Source organism: Pristiophorus japonicus, chromosome 4 (assembly GCF_044704955.1).
Source record: "Pristiophorus japonicus isolate sPriJap1 chromosome 4, sPriJap1.hap1, whole genome shotgun sequence".
NCBI classification, from domain to species: Eukaryota; Metazoa; Chordata; class Chondrichthyes; family Pristiophoridae; genus Pristiophorus; species Pristiophorus japonicus.
The window spans coordinates 297090421-297114068 of NC_091980.1; the positions used below are offsets into that span (position 1 = coordinate 297090421).

Below are 23648 nucleotides of genomic sequence, written 5' to 3' on the forward strand. Positions count from 1 at the left end.
GTATTCTAAACTTTATTCACATACTCGTTTTTCCTGGATTATTGGTAATAAAATTAAAAACCCTACTCACTATAAAAGTAAGGCCTCCCCCCTCGCAACGCAATCAATGTTGTATCCACAAACTCATATACTGCCAGTTCATACTGTTTCCAGGTGTTGAAAATCAAACCCAGTGAATAGTGTAGTTTCTGGGTTTGATTATCAGTTGTGAAAGTTCAATTCCAATCAATCAAGGGTAAGATTACATTCAGCAATTAACTCTGCAAAGAGAAACGTACCAGTTGGCCATGACCTGTACCTCCACTTCATAACAATCCGTTGCTCAGAAACCTAAAATAAAAATTATCAGTATTGTTTGATAACATTGTACAATAAAAGCACCACCAGTAACAGCAAGTACTTTAGTGAATATTTGGAACAAAAAACACCACAAAAATTACTTTAAATTCCAGCTACCAAAGTTTTGACTTGAGGATTAAGCATGCTAATTTTACTGCAGATTAACATGCTTAGACCTGGTAACCTTTTTGAATTTCTCAATTTTAAAAATCACACTTCAACAATGATAAAAAAAAAGAGGAAATTGGTCAGTCAGACTTACAACTGCTTAGATATTAAAAAATTTCAACATTACACTTATACAAGAAGTCAAGGTGTTACCAAGATCATTCAAGCAAAATTTCTCACATGCTGGTGATTCCAATATTTCCACTTCCCATAGCTTGAGAGCCTACTATCAGCAAGGACAGACATCGATGACGAAGTCCAACACTGCCTTCTGTGTGCCAGTGCAGCCTTCAGCCGCCTGAGGAAAAGAGTGTTCGAAGACCAGGACCTCAAACCCAGCACCAAGCTCATGGTCTACAGAGCAGTAGTGATACCCTCCCTCCTATATGCTTCAGAGACGTGGACTATGTACAGCAGGCACCTCAAAGCACTGGAGAAGTACCACCAACACTGCTTCCACACCAATGTCAGCATATTCTCTCAGCCAACATCCCCACGCTTGACCAGCTCCGGTGGACGGGCCACATTGTCCGCATGCCCGATGCTAGACTCCCGAAACAAGCGCTCTACTCAGAGCTACTTCACGGCCTGCGATCCCCAGGTGGGCAGAGAAAACGCTTCAAGGACACCCTCAAAGCCTCCTTGAAAAAATGCAACATCCCCACGGACTCTTGGGAATCCCTGGCCCAAGTCCGCTCAAAGTGGAGGAGGAGCTTCCAAGAAGGCACCGAACACTTCAGAGTCTTTTCGCCCGGAAGAAGCGGAAGCCAAGCACAAAAAGCGGAAGGAAGGAGCATACGACAAATCATGCAACCCACCCATCCGTCCCTCCAACCACCATTTGCCCCACCTGTGACAGAGACTGTAGATCCCGTATTGGTCTCAGTCACCTTAGAACTCATTTTAGTGTGGAAACAAGTCACCCTCGACTCTGGGGAACTGCCTAAGACGACTTCAATATTGGACACAACCAGTAGGCCAAGTTGGCTATTGTCTTTGTAAGCAATTAGAGGCAATTTGCTGCAAAATGCCTGGTGGCACAGTGGGAAGGTCATTAGCTGGAGATGTAGTAGACACGTAAATTTCCCCACAATAGGAGCGCACGAGAGATTAGTGGGAATATCTGCTGCATACATCTCATCCTTTTACAGAGAGGCAACAACAGAGGCTTTGGAAGGTTGGCTGCTGATTCTCTGGTTAGTAAATGCAGGAAATAAGGTTCTTGGTTAATGATGAGGAAAGAGAATGAGGAAAAATTCAACTGTCCTTTTCAAAGAGTATGCCACCTATAAATTTGAATTTATGGAGTGCAACCTTGGAAAATATTGCACTGCTTTTGTAACTATATCCATTCAATGTTACCCTATGATCCTTTCACCAGTTTGCTTTTAACATACAAAATAGGCAGCACCACCTTTATCAAGGAGGTCATTAGCATACATTGCCTGGTCTGTAAATGCAGCTTAGATTTGAGAGAGAAGATGCACAGAAAGTTCAGCTTCTATTCAAGGCCCTACACATTTCGAAGTTATGAAACCTGTAACGCAAGGTTTTAAATGCAGATGCTCACCAGTTCCAAGAATTCTCCGCTGACGTTCCCATCAAGTAGTTGGAATTTTCCTCCCTTGGCAGCCTCTACGACTGCTGGTGCATGTGTGAAAGCCTGGATAAGCTGAAATTAGATGGACAATATCATTTTTAAGTCTTAGAACTAACCATTTATCTCATTTACGAGCAAGTGTCTCTCCGACTCTTTCTCCCCACTTGATCATCATTGCTGATTACAATTTCCAACTGCATCACTTCAATGCAAATAGCCTCGAGTCAGTACTTCGAGTACCATCGAAGAGAGGAACGAACAGATAATCCAAACGCGCACGCACACTTTAAAACGACAATTATTTACCGGAAAGACAATCCAACTATCTTGTCCATCATTTCAAACTTACCAATATTTACTACACTGCCAAAAATCTAGCTGGTAAAACGCTGACCATGTTTTTATCGTAATTATTATACCAGTAGTGCAGACAGGGTTGGCGACATTTCTGGAGAGTGGTTGTACCAGAAGAACGAGCATACATACATACATGTCTCAGCCAGTTAATGTTGGTCTGGGGTATTTTCCATAGTGCCTCAACCCAAATTGAATATGTCAAGTCCACCTATTGCCATCGAAGTGTGAAACCAGTTAGGAGGCAGCTCAAGCATTAGCTTGCTCACCTCTGGATTAGTTGGTTGAGAGTTCAAATCCATTCTCATGATCTAGGAGGTCACTAGTGCAGCATTAAGGAAGCACTGCACTTCGAGACCTTACCATCTGCCACAGATTTGAAGAGCATGAAAGTCCTCCCCAGTGTAACATTCCTCACTTCCACCTGAACACAACCAATTAATTATTCACTAGATTAGTTTGCCAATAGAAGTCACTTCACTCATTTTACCAGAAGCACCAGATGTTGGAGAGCCATGACTGCTACTGAATAAATGCAAGGAATTCTTTTAAAAGGATACATTATTGGGAGGATAAGGAGTCTGGGGTTGACAAATTCTGCTCGAAGGTCTTTCACCTCCAGCCCCACCCCTCAACCCTAGCTGATAATTTGAGTGAGATTCCTCCATGAGGGGACTGCAGAGTACACAGCATGACAGCACCTTTCCAGTGTTCAGTGGAGATATTTTTTAAATAGTATGTCCTTGGCTTCATTTCTATCCATTTTAAAAATGCACAGTCAGGCTGCTGCGATACAATAAAATTCCCTACTTCCCTTAAATATGCAACTATCCTAGTGTTTTTCAAATTGTGTGGAGAACCCCCTGAAACTTACCACAGACCCCTTGTCCTAAAAGACAATAGCAGATATCCAAAATGAAACAGTTCCATCATCACATATTATGCACAGCAACAGAAATAACTGCCAGTAAGGTCAGTAGATATAGAAAACCTTATGACTTCAGCTCCTTTAGAATCACCTTACATACCCTTACGGTCCAGGACCCCCAGTTTTAAAACACGAGTTATACCTCAAGACAGCATCCCTACTAAATTCCATACTATAGCAATGTTTCTACTTTCCTTTCCCAACTCTAACTATGGGTCTTCTCGTTTAAACAAGTGGATTGATCGCATTGCCAAAACTAAAGGCAGTTCTGTGCTGTGACAACCAGCTAGGAACTTGAAGATAATTTGCAGGGGCGGAAAGAGGAAAAGACGGCGAGAATTTTTTTTAAAGAGACTAGTTATGATGATCTGGAATGCACTGCCTGAATGGGTGGTGGAAGCAGATTCAATAGTAACTTTCAAAAAAAGGGAATTGGATATATACGGGAAAATAAAAATTTGACGAGCTATGGGGAATGGGTCTAATTGGAAAGCTCTTTCAATGAGCCAGCACAGGCACGATGGGCCAAGTGGCCTACTACCAATTATGGTATGACTAACATCAAACAATGTCAATGAGCCAGCACATTTAATATGGATAAAGTAATTATGTATACTAGTTGTTGGATTGCAAGATCCAAATAAAAAACAAAATCACACATTTCAAGCTAGATACTAGTAACTAATAAATTAGTAAACTAATAAGGCATTATAATTTTACAGCACTACTTTTACACAGCATGTTGAAGCAGTTATTATTCTTGGACATCTCTAAACTCAAAAAAGAGACAGTCAGCGTACAAGTTGTTGGCATACAAGAGTGCCACTATTATAGTTTTCATCCCCCGTTTGCTAGTTAAACAAAAACACTAGTAATGGTCTAGTGGGAATGAACCAGAGCAGCTAAGAGAAGTAAAAGTAGGAAAACATCTAGGCAATAGTGACCATAATATAATACAATATGCTTTAAGATAATAATTGAGAAGGACACAAATATGACGGCGGCCAGGGAAATAGATTGGAGAAAAGCTGATTGAGGGGCTGAGAACAGAACGTGGGAAAACAAAATGGACAACAATATTGGCAAACAATTACGTAGAACAACAATGGGAAACATTTAAAATGGTGATCAACAGAGTTCAAGAAAAATATATTCTGCCGAGGAGCTGTTCGGGCCATCCGGGGCCATCAATATAAGATGGTCACCAACAAATCAAACAGGGAATTCAGAAGAAACTTCTTTACCCAGAGGGTGGTGAAAATGTGGAACTTTCTACCACAGGGAGCAATTGAGGTGAATTGTATAGATGGATTTAAGGGAAGGCTAGATAAGCATATGAGGGAGAAGGGAAGAGATGGTTATGCTGATAGTGTTAGATGAGGAAAGACAGGAGGAGGCTTGAGTGGAGCATAAACGCCAGCATGGACTGGTTGGGTCAAATGGCCAGTTTCTATGCCGTATATCCTATGTAATACCGTTAAGTTGAGGGTGGATTTCTCCCTTGCTACAAAACCTGGGCCCAGAGTACATGGTGGGAAAACTCCTCCACCAATTGACACACAACTGGCCAATCCTTCCATTTGATTGACCTACTTCTCCCACGCTCCTTCAGAGCACAAAGATCCAAACTCCAGGAGCATAGGCCTGAAGCTGTACCTTGCCCTCCATCAAGCAAAGAAGCAATGCAAAGATACAGAAACAAATGATCACTTGTTTGAAAGCTTCCTTTCTTTCTCCTCCTCCTCTTAGGAACCCTGCCTTGTCTTCTTCCCAACCAAGATGACAGGCTTGATGGCTGCTCCTAAACTTGCACATGCTCCTCCATCACAAGACACTTGGTGCAGCTACAGGGAGAAGGCAAAAAAGAAGTAGAAAGAAACAAAGGTGACGTCACAGCCGAGGGGGTAAGTGATTGGCTGGTGATTGGTGAGTAGTTTTTCTTTTTTCTCTTCTATAACAGTGAGTAAACTTCAGCATTGTTGTTGCTTATCTAAGGGTTAAGTCATGGCAGGAGAGCTCAGTCACGTGTTATGCTCCTCCTGTACCATGTGGGAACTCAGGGACGACACCAGTGTTCCTGACGACTACGTGTGTGAGAAGTGTATCCACCTCCAGCTCCTGACGGACCGCGTTGCGGAGTTGGAGCTGAGGGTGGATTCACTCTGGAGCATCCACGATGCTGAGAATGACGTGAGTAGCACGTGTAACGAGTTGGTCTTACCGCAGGCGAAAGGTCCACAGCCAGATAGGGAATGGAAGACCAGCAGGCAGAACAGTGCAAGGAAGGTAGTGCAGGGGTCCCCTGTGGTCATCCCCCTGCAAAACAGATACACTGCTTTGAGTACTGTTGAGGGGGATGACTCATCAGGGGAGGGCAGCAGCAGCCAAGTTCATGGCACCATGGCTGGCTCTGTTGAACAGGATGGGAGGAAAAAGAGTGGGAGAGCAATAGTGATAGGGGATTCAATTGTCAGGGGAATAGATAGGCGTTTCTGCGGCCACAACCGAGACTCCAGGATGGTATGTTGCCTCCCTAGTGCAAGGGTTAAGGACGTCTCTGAGCGGGTGCAGGACATTCTAAAAAAGGAGAGAGAACAGCCAGTTGTCGTGGTGCACATTGGTACCAATGACATAGGTTAAAAAAAAAAGGGATGAGGTCCTACGAAACGAATTTAAGGAGCTAGGAGCTAAATTAAAAAGTAGGACCTCAAAAGTAGTAATCTCGGGATTGCTACCAGTGCCACGTGCTAGTCAGAGTAGGAATCGCAGGATAGCGCAGATGAATACATGGCTTGAGCAGTGGTGCAGCAGGGAGGGATTCAAATTCCTGGGGCATTGGAACCGGTTCTGGGGGAGGTGGGACCAGTACAAAGCGGACGGTCTGCACCTGGGCAAGCCCGGAACCAATGTCCTAGGGGGAGTGTTTGCTAGTGCTGTTGGGGAGGAGTTAAACTAATACGGCAGGGGGATGGGAATCAATGCAGGGAGACAGAGGGAAACAAAAAGGAGACAAAAGCAAAAGACAGAAAGGAGATGAGGAAAAGTGGAGGGCAGAGAAACCCAAGACAAAAAACAAAAAGGGCCACTGTACAGCAAAATTCTAAAAGGAAAAAGGGTGTTAAAACAACAAGCCTGAAGGCTTTGTGTCTTAATGCAAGGAGTATCCGCAATAAGGTGGATGAATTAACTGTGCAAATAGATGTTAACAAATATGATGTGATTGGGATTACGGAGACGTGGCTCCAGGATGATCAGGGCTGGGAACTCAGCATCCAGGGGTATTCAACATTCAGGAAGGATAGAATAAAAGGAAAAGGAGGTGGGGTAGCATTGCTGGTTAAAGAAGAGATTAATGCAATAGTTAGAATGGACATTAGCTTGGATGATGTGGAATCTATATGGGTAGAACTGCAGAACACCAAAGGGCAAAAAACGTTAGTGGGAGTTGTGTACAGACCTCCAAACAGTCGTAGTAATGTTGGGGAGGGCATCAAACAGGAAATTAGGGGTGCATGCAATAAGGGTGCAGCAGTTATAATGGGTGACTTTAATATGCACATAGATTGGGCTAACCAAACTGGAAGCAATACGGTGGAGGAGGATTTCCTGGAGTGCATAAGGGATGGTTTTCTAGACCATTATGTCGAGGAACCAACTAGGGGGGAGGCCATCTTAGACTGGGTGTTGTGTAATGAGAGAGGATTAATTAGCAATACCGTTGTGCGAGGCCCCTTGGGGAAGAGTGACCATAATATGGTGGAATTCTGCATTAGGATGGAGAATGAAACAGTTAATTCAGAGACCATGGTCCAGAACTTAAAGAAGGGTAACTTTGAAGGTATGAGGCGTGAATTAGCTAGGATTGATTGGCGAATGATACTTAAGGGGTTGACTGTGGATGGGCAATGGCAGACATTTAGAGACCGCATGGATGAACTACAACAATTGTACATTCCTGTCTGTCGTAAAAATAAAAAAGGGAAGGTGGATCAACCGTGGCTATCAAGGGAAATCAGGGATAGTATTAACGCCAAGGAAGTGGCATACAAATTGGCCAGAAATAGCAGTGAACCCAGAGATTGGGAGAAATTTAGAACTCAGCAGAGGAGGACAAAGGGTTTGATTAGGGCAGGGAAAATGGAGTACGAGAAAAAGCTTGCAGGGAACATTAAGATGGATTGCAAAAGTTTCTATAAGATATGTAAAGAGAAAAAGGTTCGTAAAGACAAACGTAGGTCCCCTGCAGTCAGAATCAAGGGAAGTCATAACGGGGAACAAAGAAATGGCGGACCAATTGAACAAGTACTTTGGTTCGGTATTCACTAAGGAGGACACAAACAACCATCCGGATATAAAAGGGGTCAGAGGGTCTAGTAAGGAGGAGGAACTGAGGGAAATCCTTATTAGTCAGGAAATTGTGTTGGGGAAATTGATGGGATTGAAGGCCGATAAATCACCAGGGCCTGATGGACTGCATCCCAGAGTACTTAAGGAGGTGGCCTTGGAAATAGCAGATGCATTGACAGTCATTTTCCAACATTCCATTGACTCTGGATCAGTTCCTATGGAGTGGAGGGTAACCAATGTAACCTCACTTTTTAAAAAAGGAGGGAGAGAAAACAGGGAATTATAGACCGGTAAGCCGGACATCGGTAGTGGGTAAAATGATGGAATCAATTATTAAGGCTGTCATAGCAGCTCATTTGGAAAGAGGTGACATGATAGGTCCAAGTCAACAAGGATTTGTGAAAGGGAAATCATGCTTGACAAATCTTCTAGAATTTTTTGAGGATGTTTCCAGTAGAGTGGACAAGGGAGAACCAGTTGATGTGGTATATTTGGACTTTCAGAAGGCTTTCGACAAGGTCCCACACAAGAGATTAATGTGCAAAGTTAAAGCACATGGGATTGGGGTTAGTGTGCTGACATGGATTGAGAACTGGTTGTCAGACAGGAAGCAAAGAGTAGGAGTAAATGGGTACTTTTCACAATGGCAGGCCGTGACTAGTGGGGTACCGCAAGGTTCTGTGCTGGGGCCCCAGCTGTTTACACTGTACATTAATGATTTAGACGAGGGGATTAAATGTCATATCTCCAAATTTGCAGATGACACTAAGTTAGGTGGCAGTGTGAGCTGCGAGGAGGATGCTGTGAGGCTGCAGAGTGACTTGGATAGGTTAGGTGAGTGGGCAAATGCATGGCAGATGAAGTATAATGTGGATAAATGTGAGGTTATCCACTTTGGTGGTAAAAACAGAGAGACAGACTATTATCTGAATGGTGACAGATTAGGAAAAGGGGATGTGCAGCAGGACCTGGGTGTCATGGTACATCAGTCAGTGAAGGTTGGCATGAAGGTACAGCAGGCGGTTAAGAAAGCAAATGGCATGTTGGCCTTCATAGCGAGGGGATTTGAGTACAGGGGCAGGGAGGTGTTGCTACAGTTGTACAGGGCATTGGTGAGGCCACACTTGGAGTATTGTGTACAGTTTTGGTCTCCTAACCTGAGGAAGGACATTCTTGCTATTGAGGGAGTGCAGCGAAGGTTCACCAGACTGATTCCCGGGATGGCGGGACTGACCTATCAAGAAAGACTGGATCAACTAGGCTTGTATTCACTGGAGTTCAGAAGAATGAGAGAGGATCTCATAGAAACGTTTAAAATTCTGATGGGTTTAGACAGGTTAGATGCAGGAAGAATGTTCCCAATGTTGGGGAAGTCCAGAACCAGAGGTCACAGTCTAAGGATAAGGGGTAAGTCATTTAGGACCGAGATGAGGAGGAACTTCTTCACCCAGAGAGTGGTGAACCTGTGGAATTCTCTACCACAGAAAGTTGTTGAGGCCAATTCACTAAATATATTCAAAAAAGAGTTAGATGTAGTCCTTACTACTAAGGGGATCAAGGGGTATGGTGAGAAAGCAGGAATGGAGTACTGAAGTTGCATGCTCAGCCATGAACTCATTGAATGGCAGTGCAGGCTAGAAGGGCCGAATGGCCTACTCCTGCACCTATTTTCTATGTTTCTATGGTAGTGCAGAAGAGCAACAGACATTCAATATTTCCACCTGCTCATTACTGTTTGACACTTACCTCCTGTGTAATAAAGATCCTGTATAGCTCTTCTGGTGATGTCATGAACCGGTCCTTTAAGTTAATTTTGCAGGTTGGAATCTTAACCCCATCTGGTATATTCTGACTAGGTAACTGCCCTGTAGTGATCTGAAGATAAATCAATTCAATTAAAATAGAGCATGGTGGCGAGAGAACAAAGTCCAGACTTCAGAGAGCTGTGCAAAGCAGCAGGCTACGCAGCCACCTATTAGTGATCAATGCAACTAACCAGTAATGAACAGTTAAAGTTTACCAAATGCACATCAAGTAAAGCCAGCTTAGACCACTGCTTGTAAAAATGGGGCACATCAAAGCGTGTGAGTTTAAATTCTTTTAGGTTCTTTAGACCTCTTTAGCTGGATTAGTGCCATACTATGCACCATTTTCTCCCCAAGGGGAGACCTGTGTATGGAACTGTGAATGCAATTCTTAATGTGGTCAACAGGTACACATACACATACACATACACATACACATACACATACACATACACATACACATACACATACACATACACATACACATACACGAGAATTTTACCCAGTTTTGATTTTATGTGAAAAGTAGCATTGGCAGATTCAAAAACAATTTGGGAGTTTTAAGAATTAATTCTCAATGACAATTTAAATTCCAATATGAGGAATGTAGTTCCACAACACATTAAAAGCTCTAAAGATGCCAAAATGAAAGTCTAAACCATCATATAATTTATGGAAAGTGGCTTTGCTTAGTTGGAAATTAAGTAACTTAACGTAGTTGTTTCTTTTGAGTGCAAGTATTTTTTCTTTTATATATAAAAAAAACCGACCAGATAACAAACATTCTGATTATTATGGTCTAAAGGAAAGACAGATCACCTATCTGAAATGTAACCAAGACAATTACTAAGAGGGTCAAGGAAGGGAAACCTGCAAATAGTATGATGTTGTTTTTTCCTCCAGTGAAGGTCCAAGGCAGATTAAACATCCCAATGATGGGTCTGATTGGTAAGGACTTGGGAGTCTAGCACTAGTTCAGTATTGACTAATATCTAATCCTAGGAGAGGATAGACTAGTGGGGATATATTAGCCCTTTTTGATTAGGGGCTGATGAGGTCAAATCCAACTTCAGCTCAGTGTACAAAAGTAAAATACTGCGGATTCTGGAATCTGAAATCTGAAATTAAAACAAAAAATGCTGGAAATCTCAGCGGAGAGAATAACAGTCAACGACCCTTCGTCAGAATTTCAGCATTTTCTGTTTTTATTTCAGCTCATTGTAGTCTGGACCCGAACACCCAGCTGATGCCTCAGGAACAGACTTCCACAACTGACCATGGCAGCAGATTTGATCCTGGTAGTGGAGATTTTTATTTATTTTTTATTACAGGGCAGACACATCTGGCAGAAAGCAATGCTTCAGAAATGTTAACCCTATTGCATTGGCTAGAGATTAAAACCAGCCATACTAGATATCTTGATCTTATTACCACTTTCACAAATAAGTGGGAGCTCGAGGGCTGTGAAATAAATTACAGACAAGGACGGCTTTTATTCTGCACGGGGGTCACAAGATGGCATTTCATTTCAACATGAAAATGTCTTAAATGGACATTTTAATTCTGTCTAACCATTTCTTCGCCCCCCCTCCCCACCAAAAGCAATATATGGAGGATGCAGAGACTGAAGAATATTGAGAGCAGCATCTGTCCAAGCTCAAGTTTGAAGATAATAGTAGTTAATGTTTCTTTACCTTGGCCTGCAGATCAACCTTGAGCTTGGGCTGTGATGGTTCCTTTGAAACTCCATTAATTGTTGGCAAGATCATTCCCTGAGTAAATTCTGGAATGTAAACCCAAAACTGATGGTAAATGCTAGTGTTCAAAAGGAAGAACGAACTTGCAATTATAAAGTGCCTTTCATGACCTCAGCATGTTCAAAATCCTTTACAGCCAATGAAGTACAAGTTGGACCTCTCTGGTCCGACACCAGTCAACAAAGAATTTTCCGAACCACAGGAGGTCACGCTTACCGGTACCCGGCGACAGAGCGAGTGAGTAAGTGGGCAGCTTCCTCAGCAGCTGCGCACCCACTCACTGACTGACAGCCGCTTCAGCCAATCACCAACACACACTCACTGACTGACTGACGCCACTCCAGCCAATTGAAACTTAAAAAAAAAATCCTTCTCCTCCTCAGGCCCAGCTAATGCTGAACCAAGGATGTTTCCGGACCAGGGAGTCCTGGACCAGAGAGGTCCAACCTGTACTATTGAAGTGTCTTAATGTACGAAATGCGACAACTATTTTGCAAGCTCCCACAAACAGCAATGAGATTAATGACCCGATAATCCGTTTGTGATGTTGATTGAGGGATAATTATTGGTCAAGACACCTTGGAGAAGTCTCCTGTTCTACTTCAAATATTGTCAAGTTTTATGTCCACCCGAGTGGGTGGACAGGGCCTTGGTTTAATGTTTCACCTCAAAGATGAAGCAGCCAACAGTGCAGCACTCCTTCGGTACTGCACTGAAGTGTTGGCCTAGATTTTTGTGCTCAAGGCTCTGGAACGGGACAAACTCATAACCTTCTCACTCAGAGATAAGCATGTTACCACAGCCACGGCTGCCACTTCTTGGGTAAATTAAACAACAATGTTTCCTATAAGCTGTGTGGCCTGCGCAGCCGGCTTTTCAATATTAAAAACTGCTCATGCGTGGTATTTAGATTGACCTATGCAGCACCTTAAAGGGGCCATGCAGGACCAAGTTTTTAAAAAATGGGGAACATTATTAAACATCTGGTGTACTGAGCATTAAACACCACAAAAGTCTCAAGATCGTGGAGATCCCGGGGGGCGGGGGGGTCAGGATTGAGTGGGGTGTGGGGAAAGATGGGGTCAGGATTGGGTTGGGGGCGCGGCGGGGGGCGGAATGGAGAGAACAGTGGGGATGGGGGAAGAACAGAATCCAGGTCTAAGAGAGGGGAGAGAGAGAGAGAGAGAGAGAGAGAACGTGATCCAGGTGGGAAGACCAATCATATTTTCCCCTCTCAGATATTGTTCTAACCCCACACCCGCCATCTTTACCCCCGCACCACATTCTCCCTCTCCTCCCACTAGACCTCATTGATTTCTCAGAAAGCCCAGCACGTGTGCAGCAAGTATCATTGGACTGGACGAAATCCAGAAGTCATTACACAGTCGCTGTTCACTTCATACCCAATAAACCTTAAACTAGTTAACAATCCGTGACTCACCTACAATGCCCCTTCTCTGGGTGGGAAGGTCAGGAACTTGTTGAGGAGGGAAAAGGTTAGGAACCTGTTGAGGCGGGGGGCGGGAGAAGAGGTCCTAACCCACAAGGGTGAGCCCTAACTATTATCTGAAAGCAGTACTGCGAGTTCTATCTGGAGCCTGGCATGAATGGATCAAATTATACATTGCAAAGTACTTGATTACGAAGACAAGCAGGATCGAATTACACATTCCAGACAAACTGATGGACGTGTCGTGTTCTCCAAGGGGACCAATCAGAAATCTGGTCTCATCATCCAAGGGGACCAATCAGAACTTTGGTGTTGCAAATACACACTGCGAATAATTATATCTCAACTGATAACACCAAAACAGCTTGTGGGGCCTTGCTATGAGCAAATTGGCTGCTGTGCTTCCTACATTTACAACAGTGACTACACTTCAAAAAGTGCTTAGGGGCATCCTGAGGACATGAAAGACGCTATATAAATGCAAGTCTCTCTTTGTTCCTGTCCTCAATCTCTTTCTATATAAATGTCACACCCAATCATAGAAGGCTTTACCACTTCTGAAGTTTCAATCATTGAAAAGGCCCTCTCGTGATCACATTCTTATCTCTTCAAACACCCAGATCCACGGTCCTACTCTAACCCAGCTATATTCACCCTCAACCCACCCCAACCATTTTCTGATGCCCAGCTTCCTCAGACCTTATACCTGCCTGCACAGTCTACCTGGTTGACAGCTCCATGGCTTCAGCTTTCAATGCCTTAATTCTCACCAAATATTTCACTATCTCCCACTCCCATTGCTCCCCTGGTACAATTCCCATTTCTGTACCAAAGCCTGGGGGCTACAGACTCGAGTACAGCTGGCACACAACTGGGTTGTTTGACCACTAGATCATGCTGGACCACTTATCACTACTATGTCTAGCTCCAAGAGGAATTTTTACCAAAAGTATTCCTCTTCCATGATTGTATTGGAGGACAAAGATAATTCTAAATTCCTGATAACTAATCACACCCTCAGACAGCCTTTCTCCACTTCCACCAACTTCAGTGCAAAGGGTTCCTGGTTTAGTGTATGTATAAGATTGAAACTATCCTCTTGCCCAGCTCAGCCTCAACACCAATCTTGATCTCAAATTATGTTATAATTTCTCCCCATCTGTCCCACCTTGCCCTCCATTCCATTAATTCCCTTCTATAGACAACTGCCCTCACCAAAGCCCATTCCTACCTGTTCCAATATATAATCAATACATCTGCCATTTCTTCTCACCCTCAGGAATGGCCCAAAGTTCCTTCCTGGCCACTCTAATTACTCATCGATACACCGCTCCTCAGCGACATCAACTATTGGTGGCGGAGAGCAGGGGTGGAGTCGTCACCTTCCCTACACAAACCAACACCCAGCTCTCCACCACAACTGTTGTGATGTCCAACTGCTGGTCTAAAAATTATCAGCCAAAAAATTCTCCAACTCAATACTAAAACTATCCCATTCAGTTCCCGTCAAACACCAAGTCATCATCCATCTCATCTCATCTCATTGGCTGCTTGCTCAACAAGCCCAACTGTCGCTGATGATAATCATGAACTGGGCTTCGATCCAATAACCTATTCATCACAAAGATTGCATATTTCCACTTTGCACTATCACCCACTTCTGCTTGTATTTAAACCCTCATTCATATCCATCAAGTCCAGGATTGACTTCTCCAATGCGATTTTACCACCGGAGCGGCAATCTAGGTAAACTTCTACTAACAAAACTCCATCGTTCATATTCTATCCACACACGTCAAATTTGTCAGTCATCCTGTCCTCGCCATCTTTCACTAGCTCTCCCAAAACAATGAATTCAAAATACTCAGTCTTTTACATATCTGATGGCTTAATCTCTTAATACTTTTGTGACCTCCAGCTCTACATGCCAGCATTTGCCCTTCTTAATTCCGCTCTGGTCACATGCAGATGCAGTATAATGTGGATAAATATGAGGTTATCCACTTTGGTGGCAAAAACAGGGAGGCAGAATATTATCTGAATGGTGAGAGATTAGGAAAAGGGGAGGTGCAACGAGACCTGGGTGTCATGTTACATCAGTCATTGAAATTTGGAATGCATATACAGTAGGCGGTGAAGGCAGCAAATGGCATGTTGGCATTCATAGCGAGAGGATTTGAGTATAGGAGCAGGGAGGTCTTACTGCAGTTGTACAGGGCTTTGGTGAGGCCACACCTTGAATATTGTGTTCAGTTTTTGTCTCCTAATCTGAGGAAGGACATTCTTGTTATTGAGGGAGTGCAGCGAAGGTTCACCAGACTGATTCCTGGGATGGCAGGACTGACATATGAAGAAAGACTGGATCGATTAGGCTTATATTCACTGGAATTTAGAAGAATGAGGGGGGATCTCATAGAAACATAAAAATCTGACGGGATTGGACAGGTTTGATGCAGGAAGAATGTTCCCGATGTTGGGGAAGTCCAGAACCGGGGGTCACAGTCTAAGGATAAGGGGTAAGCCATTTAGGATCGAGATGAGGAGAAACTTCTTCACAGAGAATTGTGAACCTGTGGAATTCTCTAACACAGAAACTTGAGGCCAGTTCATTCGATATATTCAAAAGGGAGCTAGATGTAGTTCTTACGGCTAAAGGGATCAAGGGGTATGGAGAGAAAGCAGGAATGGGGTACTGAAGTTGCATGATCAGCCATGATCATACTGAATGGTGGTGCAGGCTCGAAGGGCAGAATGGCCTACTTCTGCACCTATTTTCTATGTTTCTATGCATCTCTTCTACATACTCTCACCTACATGGCCTTGGGTCCCAGAACTTTTCACTAAATCCACCATCTTGTTTCCTCTCCCCATTTTCTAAAGCATCCTCAAATCTTAACTCTTGTCCTAATCCTACTACTTATACTCAATGCTAATCTTACCAACCCCCCCCCCCCCCCACCCTACCCTTTAAGCACCTTGGAACATCTCCCATGATGAAGGCACTATACAAGCGCAAAGTTAGATATGGTACACAACCCTGTAATAAACTCCAGCCTCAGTAATCATACCAACAATAATGATCTCCCTTGGTGCAAGAAAAGACTAAATTTGTCATAGCACAAGTATATTCATATTTTGCAGTGGTGTCCAGTAGCAGATGATAACTGGATCAGTAACTACATAAGCAAAGAAAGTCACTTCAGAGCTGGATTCATGGCTAATTCTAGAGTTAATCTAATAGTTTCACACAAAAGGTGTAAAAATATTTTAAACATAGAAATGAAAATGCAATATAAAGAAGCGTGTTTTGTTGTGTCCCCATAAACATTGTTATCTTGCAACATTCAATGTACTGCAATCCTTGATTAATTGGAGTGTTGATTATGCTTTCACTGGCGGGAAAGGTATTCAATCGGAGAAAGGCTTCACTCTACACTTACCTAACTTCAGTGCGTCAATGTAGTTGAGAAGTGCCTCCCTGATCTTGCTTGCACCATCATTTTTCATTAGAGCCAACAGTTGTGTGTCAGGCTCATCTTTTGCCAGCCCAACAATAACCTGGAGGACAAATTCCAAATATCTAATTTATTTAGCCAGGCTCCAAACACAAAACAAAAGCTACAAATACCAACAAGAGTCCAAAATCTTAAAATTCCAATAGCTTTCATACATACTATAGTCTTTATATAGGATCATATTTATTGCTGACTCCTTGCAAATATCTTTTCCTGCATGGACACTACCACAAATCTCAGCGTTCATTGTGTAATTACTTCAGGGGTATGAAGCATTATCCTTCCCCAACATAGAACAGATACACGGCATTGTTTTATAAAGTGCAACTGAGAACAGTAAGGCCAGCACTAAAGGCAATTATCGGGGGGGGGGGGGGGGGGGAGGAGGGGGAGGAAGAAAAGGCGGAAGAGAAAACTTAACCGAACTAAATACCATGAATGTTACCAGGCAACACAGGGGATGGGTATTGCAGCTGTAGACATTAAAAAATGAATTTTTAAATATCTTCAATTAAAGTAATGCTAATTTTACAAAGCAAAATGTCAATAAAGTCAGGACTGGTTTGATTTTCAGTATTTAAAAAAAAAACACAAATGTAAAGCAGCACTTTGCCTCTTCTAGCTTACAGCTACAGAGCCAAAATATCTCAGTTTCATGCTATTAATTAATGTGCTTCTATTCAGCAAAAAGTTCCAAATTTCTCTTTTTGGTGCACAATTCGCACTCCATTTTTAGGTTATAATATAATTTACTTTTATCAAAGTTTACTGCACCTATGAGATACTGGTGTAATAATTAGCATTAGGTTTCAGAGAACCTGTTGCAGTGCATTGGACGATGATCAGCTTCAATGCATGGAAGGATACAGATTCAACTCCCCACACTCTGTGGTTCCAATCTTGATTATCCCAAGTGGGGGCCAGGGGAAGAAAGAATGAAACAGATGGGGAAGCCCAGGCAAGGTGGTAGCTCATGTTTTCTAGAAGAATTGGGAAAAGTTTGGGAGCAAGCCCTAACACTTGCTTCTTCCAGCTAAAGCAAACGGAAAAATGATAGAATGGAAGATTAAAGCACAGGAGACCATTTGGCCAGTCGTGCCGGTGCTGGCTTTTGTAAAGAGCTGTCCAATTTAGTCCCAGAATAGGAATAAATAATTAACAAAGATTATATAAAAGAAAAAACTTACATCTACTTCATCAACATCATTTTCATCGGAGAGGTTTGGTATCTCCACATTTCCTTGATATTTAATTCCAGTTTTTGAAGTGCCTACAATAGAAGAGTGCCAAGTTTATACAGCAATACAGGAAGACATTTTATGAACAAAACTATCAACTTCAACAGGTGGAGGGGGCGGGGGTAAAGAGAGCAGGCTAAACTATATAATTTTACTTTATTCTTAATCAGATTTATCAAGAATTTCTCATCAAGATGAGCACAATATAAATCAGCAAACACTGGTTTTCCCACCCTGCTTCCCAATCTAAAATTATATCCATTTCCCCAAAATATCCTTTTAAATAAGGGTGTGATTTTGGTTTTAAAATGAGAAAGACAGTTAACTGGTTTATGTTCCCTCTTTGGTTAAAAAATATTTAGGAACTTTTGCAAACTAAATCAAGGTGAAAAATGTCAGTACTGGGAAAGGAAACAATTCAACTTTAGACCCGAAGTGGCAGCATCAAGTAATCCCAAGGGCAAGAGGCAGGTTAAAGATGTATCCCAATGACATGCATTACTGAAAGAAATGGGCCAACACTCCAGACTGGAATGCAGATGGAAGTACATTGCCCTTTCCCCTCCCTCTTCCAAATCATATTCCCTCCCAAGGTTTTGGCACTTTGCTGGGATACTGTTTCACAGATGTCGGTCATCCACATGGCTATTATTCACATGCCACATTATGTCAGCATCATCATAGGTGGTCCCTCGAACGAGGATAACTTGCTTCCACGAGAGTTCACAGATATTTCAATGAAGGACCCGATGTTCCAGTCCTGAACTCCAAGTTGAGGGGGGGGGGGTGGAAGATGCCTCTGCGTGAATTTAAAAAAAAACATGTGGTGACCGTTGCACACCAGCCACCACACGGGCTGGACAGAGCTAGGCCTTTATCCAGTGGCAAGGATTAACCAGGACGACTGGAGACCTGCTCTGCTGCATGGACCTCGTGCGCACACATATCGCAGTGTGGGCAGGTCCGTGCTGCCCCTGGGCCCTCGGCTCGTCTGGGCCCCGTACCCTCATTTGCCGCATCTCCGCCACGATGTTCCAGGGCCTGGCGCTCCAGCTCTATAGCTCCGACCTGCGGTGGTGTTCTCGCACAGGTCAGGGCAGCACATGCTATTTAACTGTAAGCATCATTACAGCCAGGTGCTCAATGATATCCATACATGGGGACTTAACGGTAGGAATCATTGGAAAGTGATTAAGAATGGAAATCCCTCCAAAGTGTACTGTGACACCCTCATCACCATCCTGGCTGAGATCAGTTAACAGTTAGGGGTCCTTAAAACCTACCTCTTTGACCATGCTTTTGGTATTATGCCCTAATTTCCCCTTCTGTGGTTCAGTGTCAAATTTTGCTTGATAACGTTCCTGTGAAGCGCCTTGGGACATTTTACTCTGTTAAAGGCGCTATATTAAAAACATTGTTTTTGTTGCATACTCACCTGTCCATGCCATGTGGATGTTCCATTCAAAGAAGAAAATCAGTTTTCCTTTTCTGTTGTTAATTGAAGCTTCCCCATCAACTTTGCTCACCTCTGTCACTTTGCACATTCCCTCTTCGTTTTCTACATTGACTGCCAGCATCAGTGACTTAAGTTTATCTACGGACCAATTCGAGGCATCTCTCTCTGTCCTGCAGATGAATTTTGACGATAAGCTTTACTGTGAACATGTTAAAATCATCCCTATTGATTTGGGTCTGAAGCTTTGGATCAATCTGTATCTGCTAGCTTTGAAGCTTTCATCTTTCATCAAGTATGACTACGAGACACCAATATTTTGCCAGTAAACGCAACATCTTCCCCAACACAACTTTCAAGTACAGAAAAGAGTTCGACATTCTGGAAAAATAAAACCTCTTGAATCCGTCAAAAATTTATACTAGTTGGCTGAATCGTTCAGAACTGTCATTTACTGCAGAAAATGGAAGCTTGTTTTCAAGAACACAGCCTCTACATGCCACTATAAACAGAGCATTACTTGACTCATGAAACAGCTCTGTACTGATTTCAGTAAGTTTTTACCCATTCAGGTCAAGAGGGAAGGTGGTTATTTCTCATTCCTTTTGCATCCTATAATGTAGTCTAAATAAAGTGCCCTCTGTATTGAAAACTTTGATTCAACTTTTCTATTACAACTTCCGTTTATAGTGGAAATGTTTTGTGAAGTTGTCACACTACAATTACACCTTCCTCACAATGGTGACAGAGGTGCCTCAGTTCTGCATCTCCTAGCAACTCCACTATTGTAGACAACTCGTATGCTATAACCAATTCTATATTTTTTTTGTTTCACGAATTGCTGCTAGTTTTGTCAAAGCATTACATGAAAAATAAAGTACAGAGTGGAGGACTTAAAATAAAAAAATTGCCACTGAATTACATCTGCAAGCTCTGGTCCAATTATCCCCTGCTCTCTAACCCTCTTTCACCTGAATGCTACAATTGATCTTCACTGTCAATCTGCAGTGCCACAAGAGATCAACTAGAACACAAGCACTCCTTTTATAAAATGAACATTTCAGTAGGTAAACAATGCTCAAAATAACTGATTTTGGTAAGAAGCAGTGACGGTGTCTAGTGCAACATGAAAAAACTCAATTTCAAGTTCACCGAGGTTATGTCCTTAGATTACAACCCCTCTCTGCAAATCCTAATCAGCTTTATCGGCTCCTCAATTCTGTGAAACATCAATCTGTAGTCTGCTGACATTCAAATTGGTTAACAGTACATTTTTCTCTTCCATTAATCTTACAATTTAATTTAGTAACCGTAGTTGATTCAGCAAGTGAAAAGATACATTGTTAATAGGATGCCCCAGAATTCTGAACCAGCTTTTGTCTAGTCAAGTTTTTTTTTAAAATCATGAATACTTCTCCACCTCCCATGAAGATACCGACTCCGATGATAGCACTGTTGCACAGGGGCTAACAACCCTTTGGGTCCTTGATTCGGTGACCATTCTTCACAAGCCTACCCAATGCATTTTCACAAGTTATCACAGCCAAGCATAATCCTGCCTCAACATTCATGCATATGCACTTTCCGGCAGGAGTCACTGCTTGTCTAGCAGGAACTGGTGTCTTCCACCTCAATGATATTCTCTTGCCTTAAACTAAGAACCCCCTTTTCCCTTCTTGGCATCATCTCAAAGCTAAAATATGGCATTTGTCAGAACTTCCAGATATCAAAGTGAAGCAATCAAGACAGACACCCCTTGCATCTTCATATCAATAATCTTTAAAAGGCAAGCTCTTGAGCCATGCAGAGTAACAGTACAGTTCAAACCACCACCGCTCCCAATCCTACGCTCAACAAACTTTCCCCTTTGCAGTCTCCCAAAAAGGGGATTCACATGAGTTGCCATCCAGTGCTTTGTCACTGAATCTAGACCATGTGTATCAGCAGGCTGTTGACAGTGAACAAGACCAATGCCAAGCCAAAATTCAGTTTCAGCAGGTGCCACTGGATAACAAGGAATCCCATGTAATGATACCTTCCCAAACCCAGCATCCTTTACACAGTGCCTTTAAATTCACAACTGTATTCTTGCCAGTTAATACTGTTCAAGACATTCCATTTTATATGGAATTTCAGCAAAAATAACACTTCCAGTTCCCTTAATGTTATGCCATACTGCAATTCTCAGAAAAAATCCATCAGATTGCTACTTGCCTGAAAATAACTATTATACCCAAGACCATTGACAATACCAAAGTCATCATAGGGAAAGTCAGCATCAGGAATATGTATGGTTTACCTTTCTGCTACTAAATGCATATTCTTCCACATTCTTTCTCTGTCCTGCTCCAACATCCATGCTGGCTCAGAGACCCAAGTTACCCTTTCTAGCTTTAACCTCTGCCCCCTTGTCCTATTCTCAACAGTCTAATTTAAATTTAAAATACCTGTACCAGATTTACCTCTTCCACATACCTGTACTGTCTTGTGCATCCAAGCCCATGGCTCAATGGATAGCAGCCTCGCCTTGAAGTCAGATCTCACTCGGGACTTGAGCACATAAATCTAGGCTGACACTCCCATGCAGTGTTAAGGGAGTGCTGCACTGTCACAGGTGCCTTCTTTCAGATGAGACATTAAACCAAGTCTGCCTCTCAGGTGGATGAAAAAGATCCCACGGCATTATTTTGAAGAGTAGGGGAGTTATCACTGATGTCCTGGCCAATATTTATCCCTGAATCAACAGCAACTTGCTGAGCGCAATTGGCAGCTATATTTCCCTATATTACAAGTGACTACACTTCAAAAGTACTTAATTGGCTGTAGAATGTTTTGGGACATCCTAAGATTGTTAAAGGTGCTATGGAAATGAAAGAAAAGACTTGCATTTCACACCCTCAGGACATCTCAGATTCAGAGGGGAGCATGCTACCCACTGAGCCATGGCTTTGTTCCAAGTACACAAACCAGATTCCCAAAGGTATGGCAGCTGGGGAGGGACATGGATGGATAAAAGTATTACAACCAAAAAAAAAGAGGATTACACCATCACACTTTTGCAAAAATTTAATCTCTCACAAACCACAGGGGGGGGGGGGGGGCAGGGGAGGGAGGGAGAACATAAGAAATAGGAGTAGAAGTAGACCATTTGGCCGCTCGAGCCTGCTCCGCCATTTAATATTATAGCTGATCTGATCATGGACTCAGCTCCACTTCCCTGCCCACTCCCCATAACCCTTATTGCTCAAAAATCTGTCTATCTCCACCTTAAATATATTCAATGACCTAGCCTCCACAGCTCTCTGGGGAAGAGCATTCCACAGATTTACAACTCTCAGAAGAAATTCCTCCTCATCTCAGTTTTAAATGGGAGGCCCTCCTCCTCAGAGGAAAAAGAGAAATTAAATTTAGCCCCCAACTGCAGCAGCCCTGTTGTATTTAAAAAAAGAAAAAAAGGTGGCTAGGAGCCCAGAGAGTTTTATATATCTAGAAAATATGACAGCTATAAAAATAGATCACCACAGTTGTTAAACTAAACAAAAGAAGTAATTTAAGACAAAGCATTTCCAGCTAGCCTACTCCCCAAAAGGTTCTTCCTCAGCTGGAATGAAATGTGTGTAAAAATATAAAATCTCATTAATACATATATAAAAAAAAAACATATATATAAAAATCACAAAAATGATGTTTTTAAAATAGAGATATATGTATATAAAAATAAAGATGTGATGTTTATATAGAAATGTATAATATATATAAAATCGGATATATATATATAAAAAAATCAAAAAAAATCACATACACACATTATACATAAATAAATCAAAATTATATATATACAAATCACAAAAAAAATCACAAATATATATAAATATATCACACACCTACACATATATATAAATAAATCACACACATTATATACATAAAACACAAACACACATATTAGATATAATAAATCGCACACTATATATAAAATCCTATAGTGTGTGGCTATTCTTGCCCTTACCAATGCCAGTTATTGACGTTAGTGGCGTCGGCCCGCTCCTCCACGATCCACCGCGGGTCTCCTTGTCCCCACTTGGCCATAGTGACAGCAACACGAGTCGGAGAGAGGGGACTATGGTGGAAGCGGAACCAATAAATAATATGGGGCCGCGACTCGTCGATCGAGCTTTCCGGGCCGAGTTGGGGTAGATTCCCAGGCCGCAGATTCAGAGTGCCAAGCCGCCGGCTACTACTGTTGCCCTTCACCTAAACACACCCGACAGCCGTTCTCCTCGAACTCTTATATCCGCTCACCGTCAGAACATGCCGTTACATCGACGCTGCTTGGGCCCGCCCTCACCCGCCTTCCCCTGTCCTTTATCGGCAACGCACGCCCAACTTCCGCCCCTCACGCTGACTCTACCTCCCGCCCATTGTCATGACGTTTCAGCTCTTCCGCCCCTCACGCTGACTCTACCTCCCGCCCATTGTCATGACGTTTCAGCTCTTCCGCCCCGCACGCCGCCTCCACCGATTGCCATGACGTTTCAGCATTTCCGCCCCTTCACGCTAACTCTACCTCCCGCCCATTGTCATGACGTTTCAGCACTTCCGCCCCTCAGGCTGACTCGACCTCCCGCCCATTGTCATGACGTTTCAGCACTTCCGCTCTGCCCCGCCCGTTCACTGATTGATGGTCACGACATGGC

The 23648-nt window shown here is 42.8% G+C and overlaps 1 protein-coding gene across 1 annotated transcript in view; it reads right to left on the minus strand.

Annotated features, from left to right (window-relative positions):
* ahsa1b (AHA1, activator of heat shock protein ATPase homolog 1b) overlaps positions 1-23310 on the minus strand; it is a 37561-nt gene extending 14251 nt beyond the window's left edge. The window contains exons 1-8 of the mRNA XM_070879612.1: positions 22961-23310; positions 18937-19127; positions 17451-17533; positions 16189-16306; positions 11236-11324; positions 9483-9611; positions 2078-2179; positions 279-330 (exon numbers count right to left, since the gene is read on the minus strand). Of these exons, the coding sequence (XP_070735713.1) occupies positions 279-330; positions 2078-2179; positions 9483-9611; positions 11236-11324; positions 16189-16306; positions 17451-17533; positions 18937-19127; positions 22961-23040 (844 nt within the window). The 5' untranslated portion in view covers positions 23041-23310. The remainder of the gene's footprint in view (positions 1-278; positions 331-2077; positions 2180-9482; positions 9612-11235; positions 11325-16188; positions 16307-17450; positions 17534-18936; positions 19128-22960) is intronic.
* Between the last annotated feature and the right edge of the window lie 338 nt (positions 23311-23648).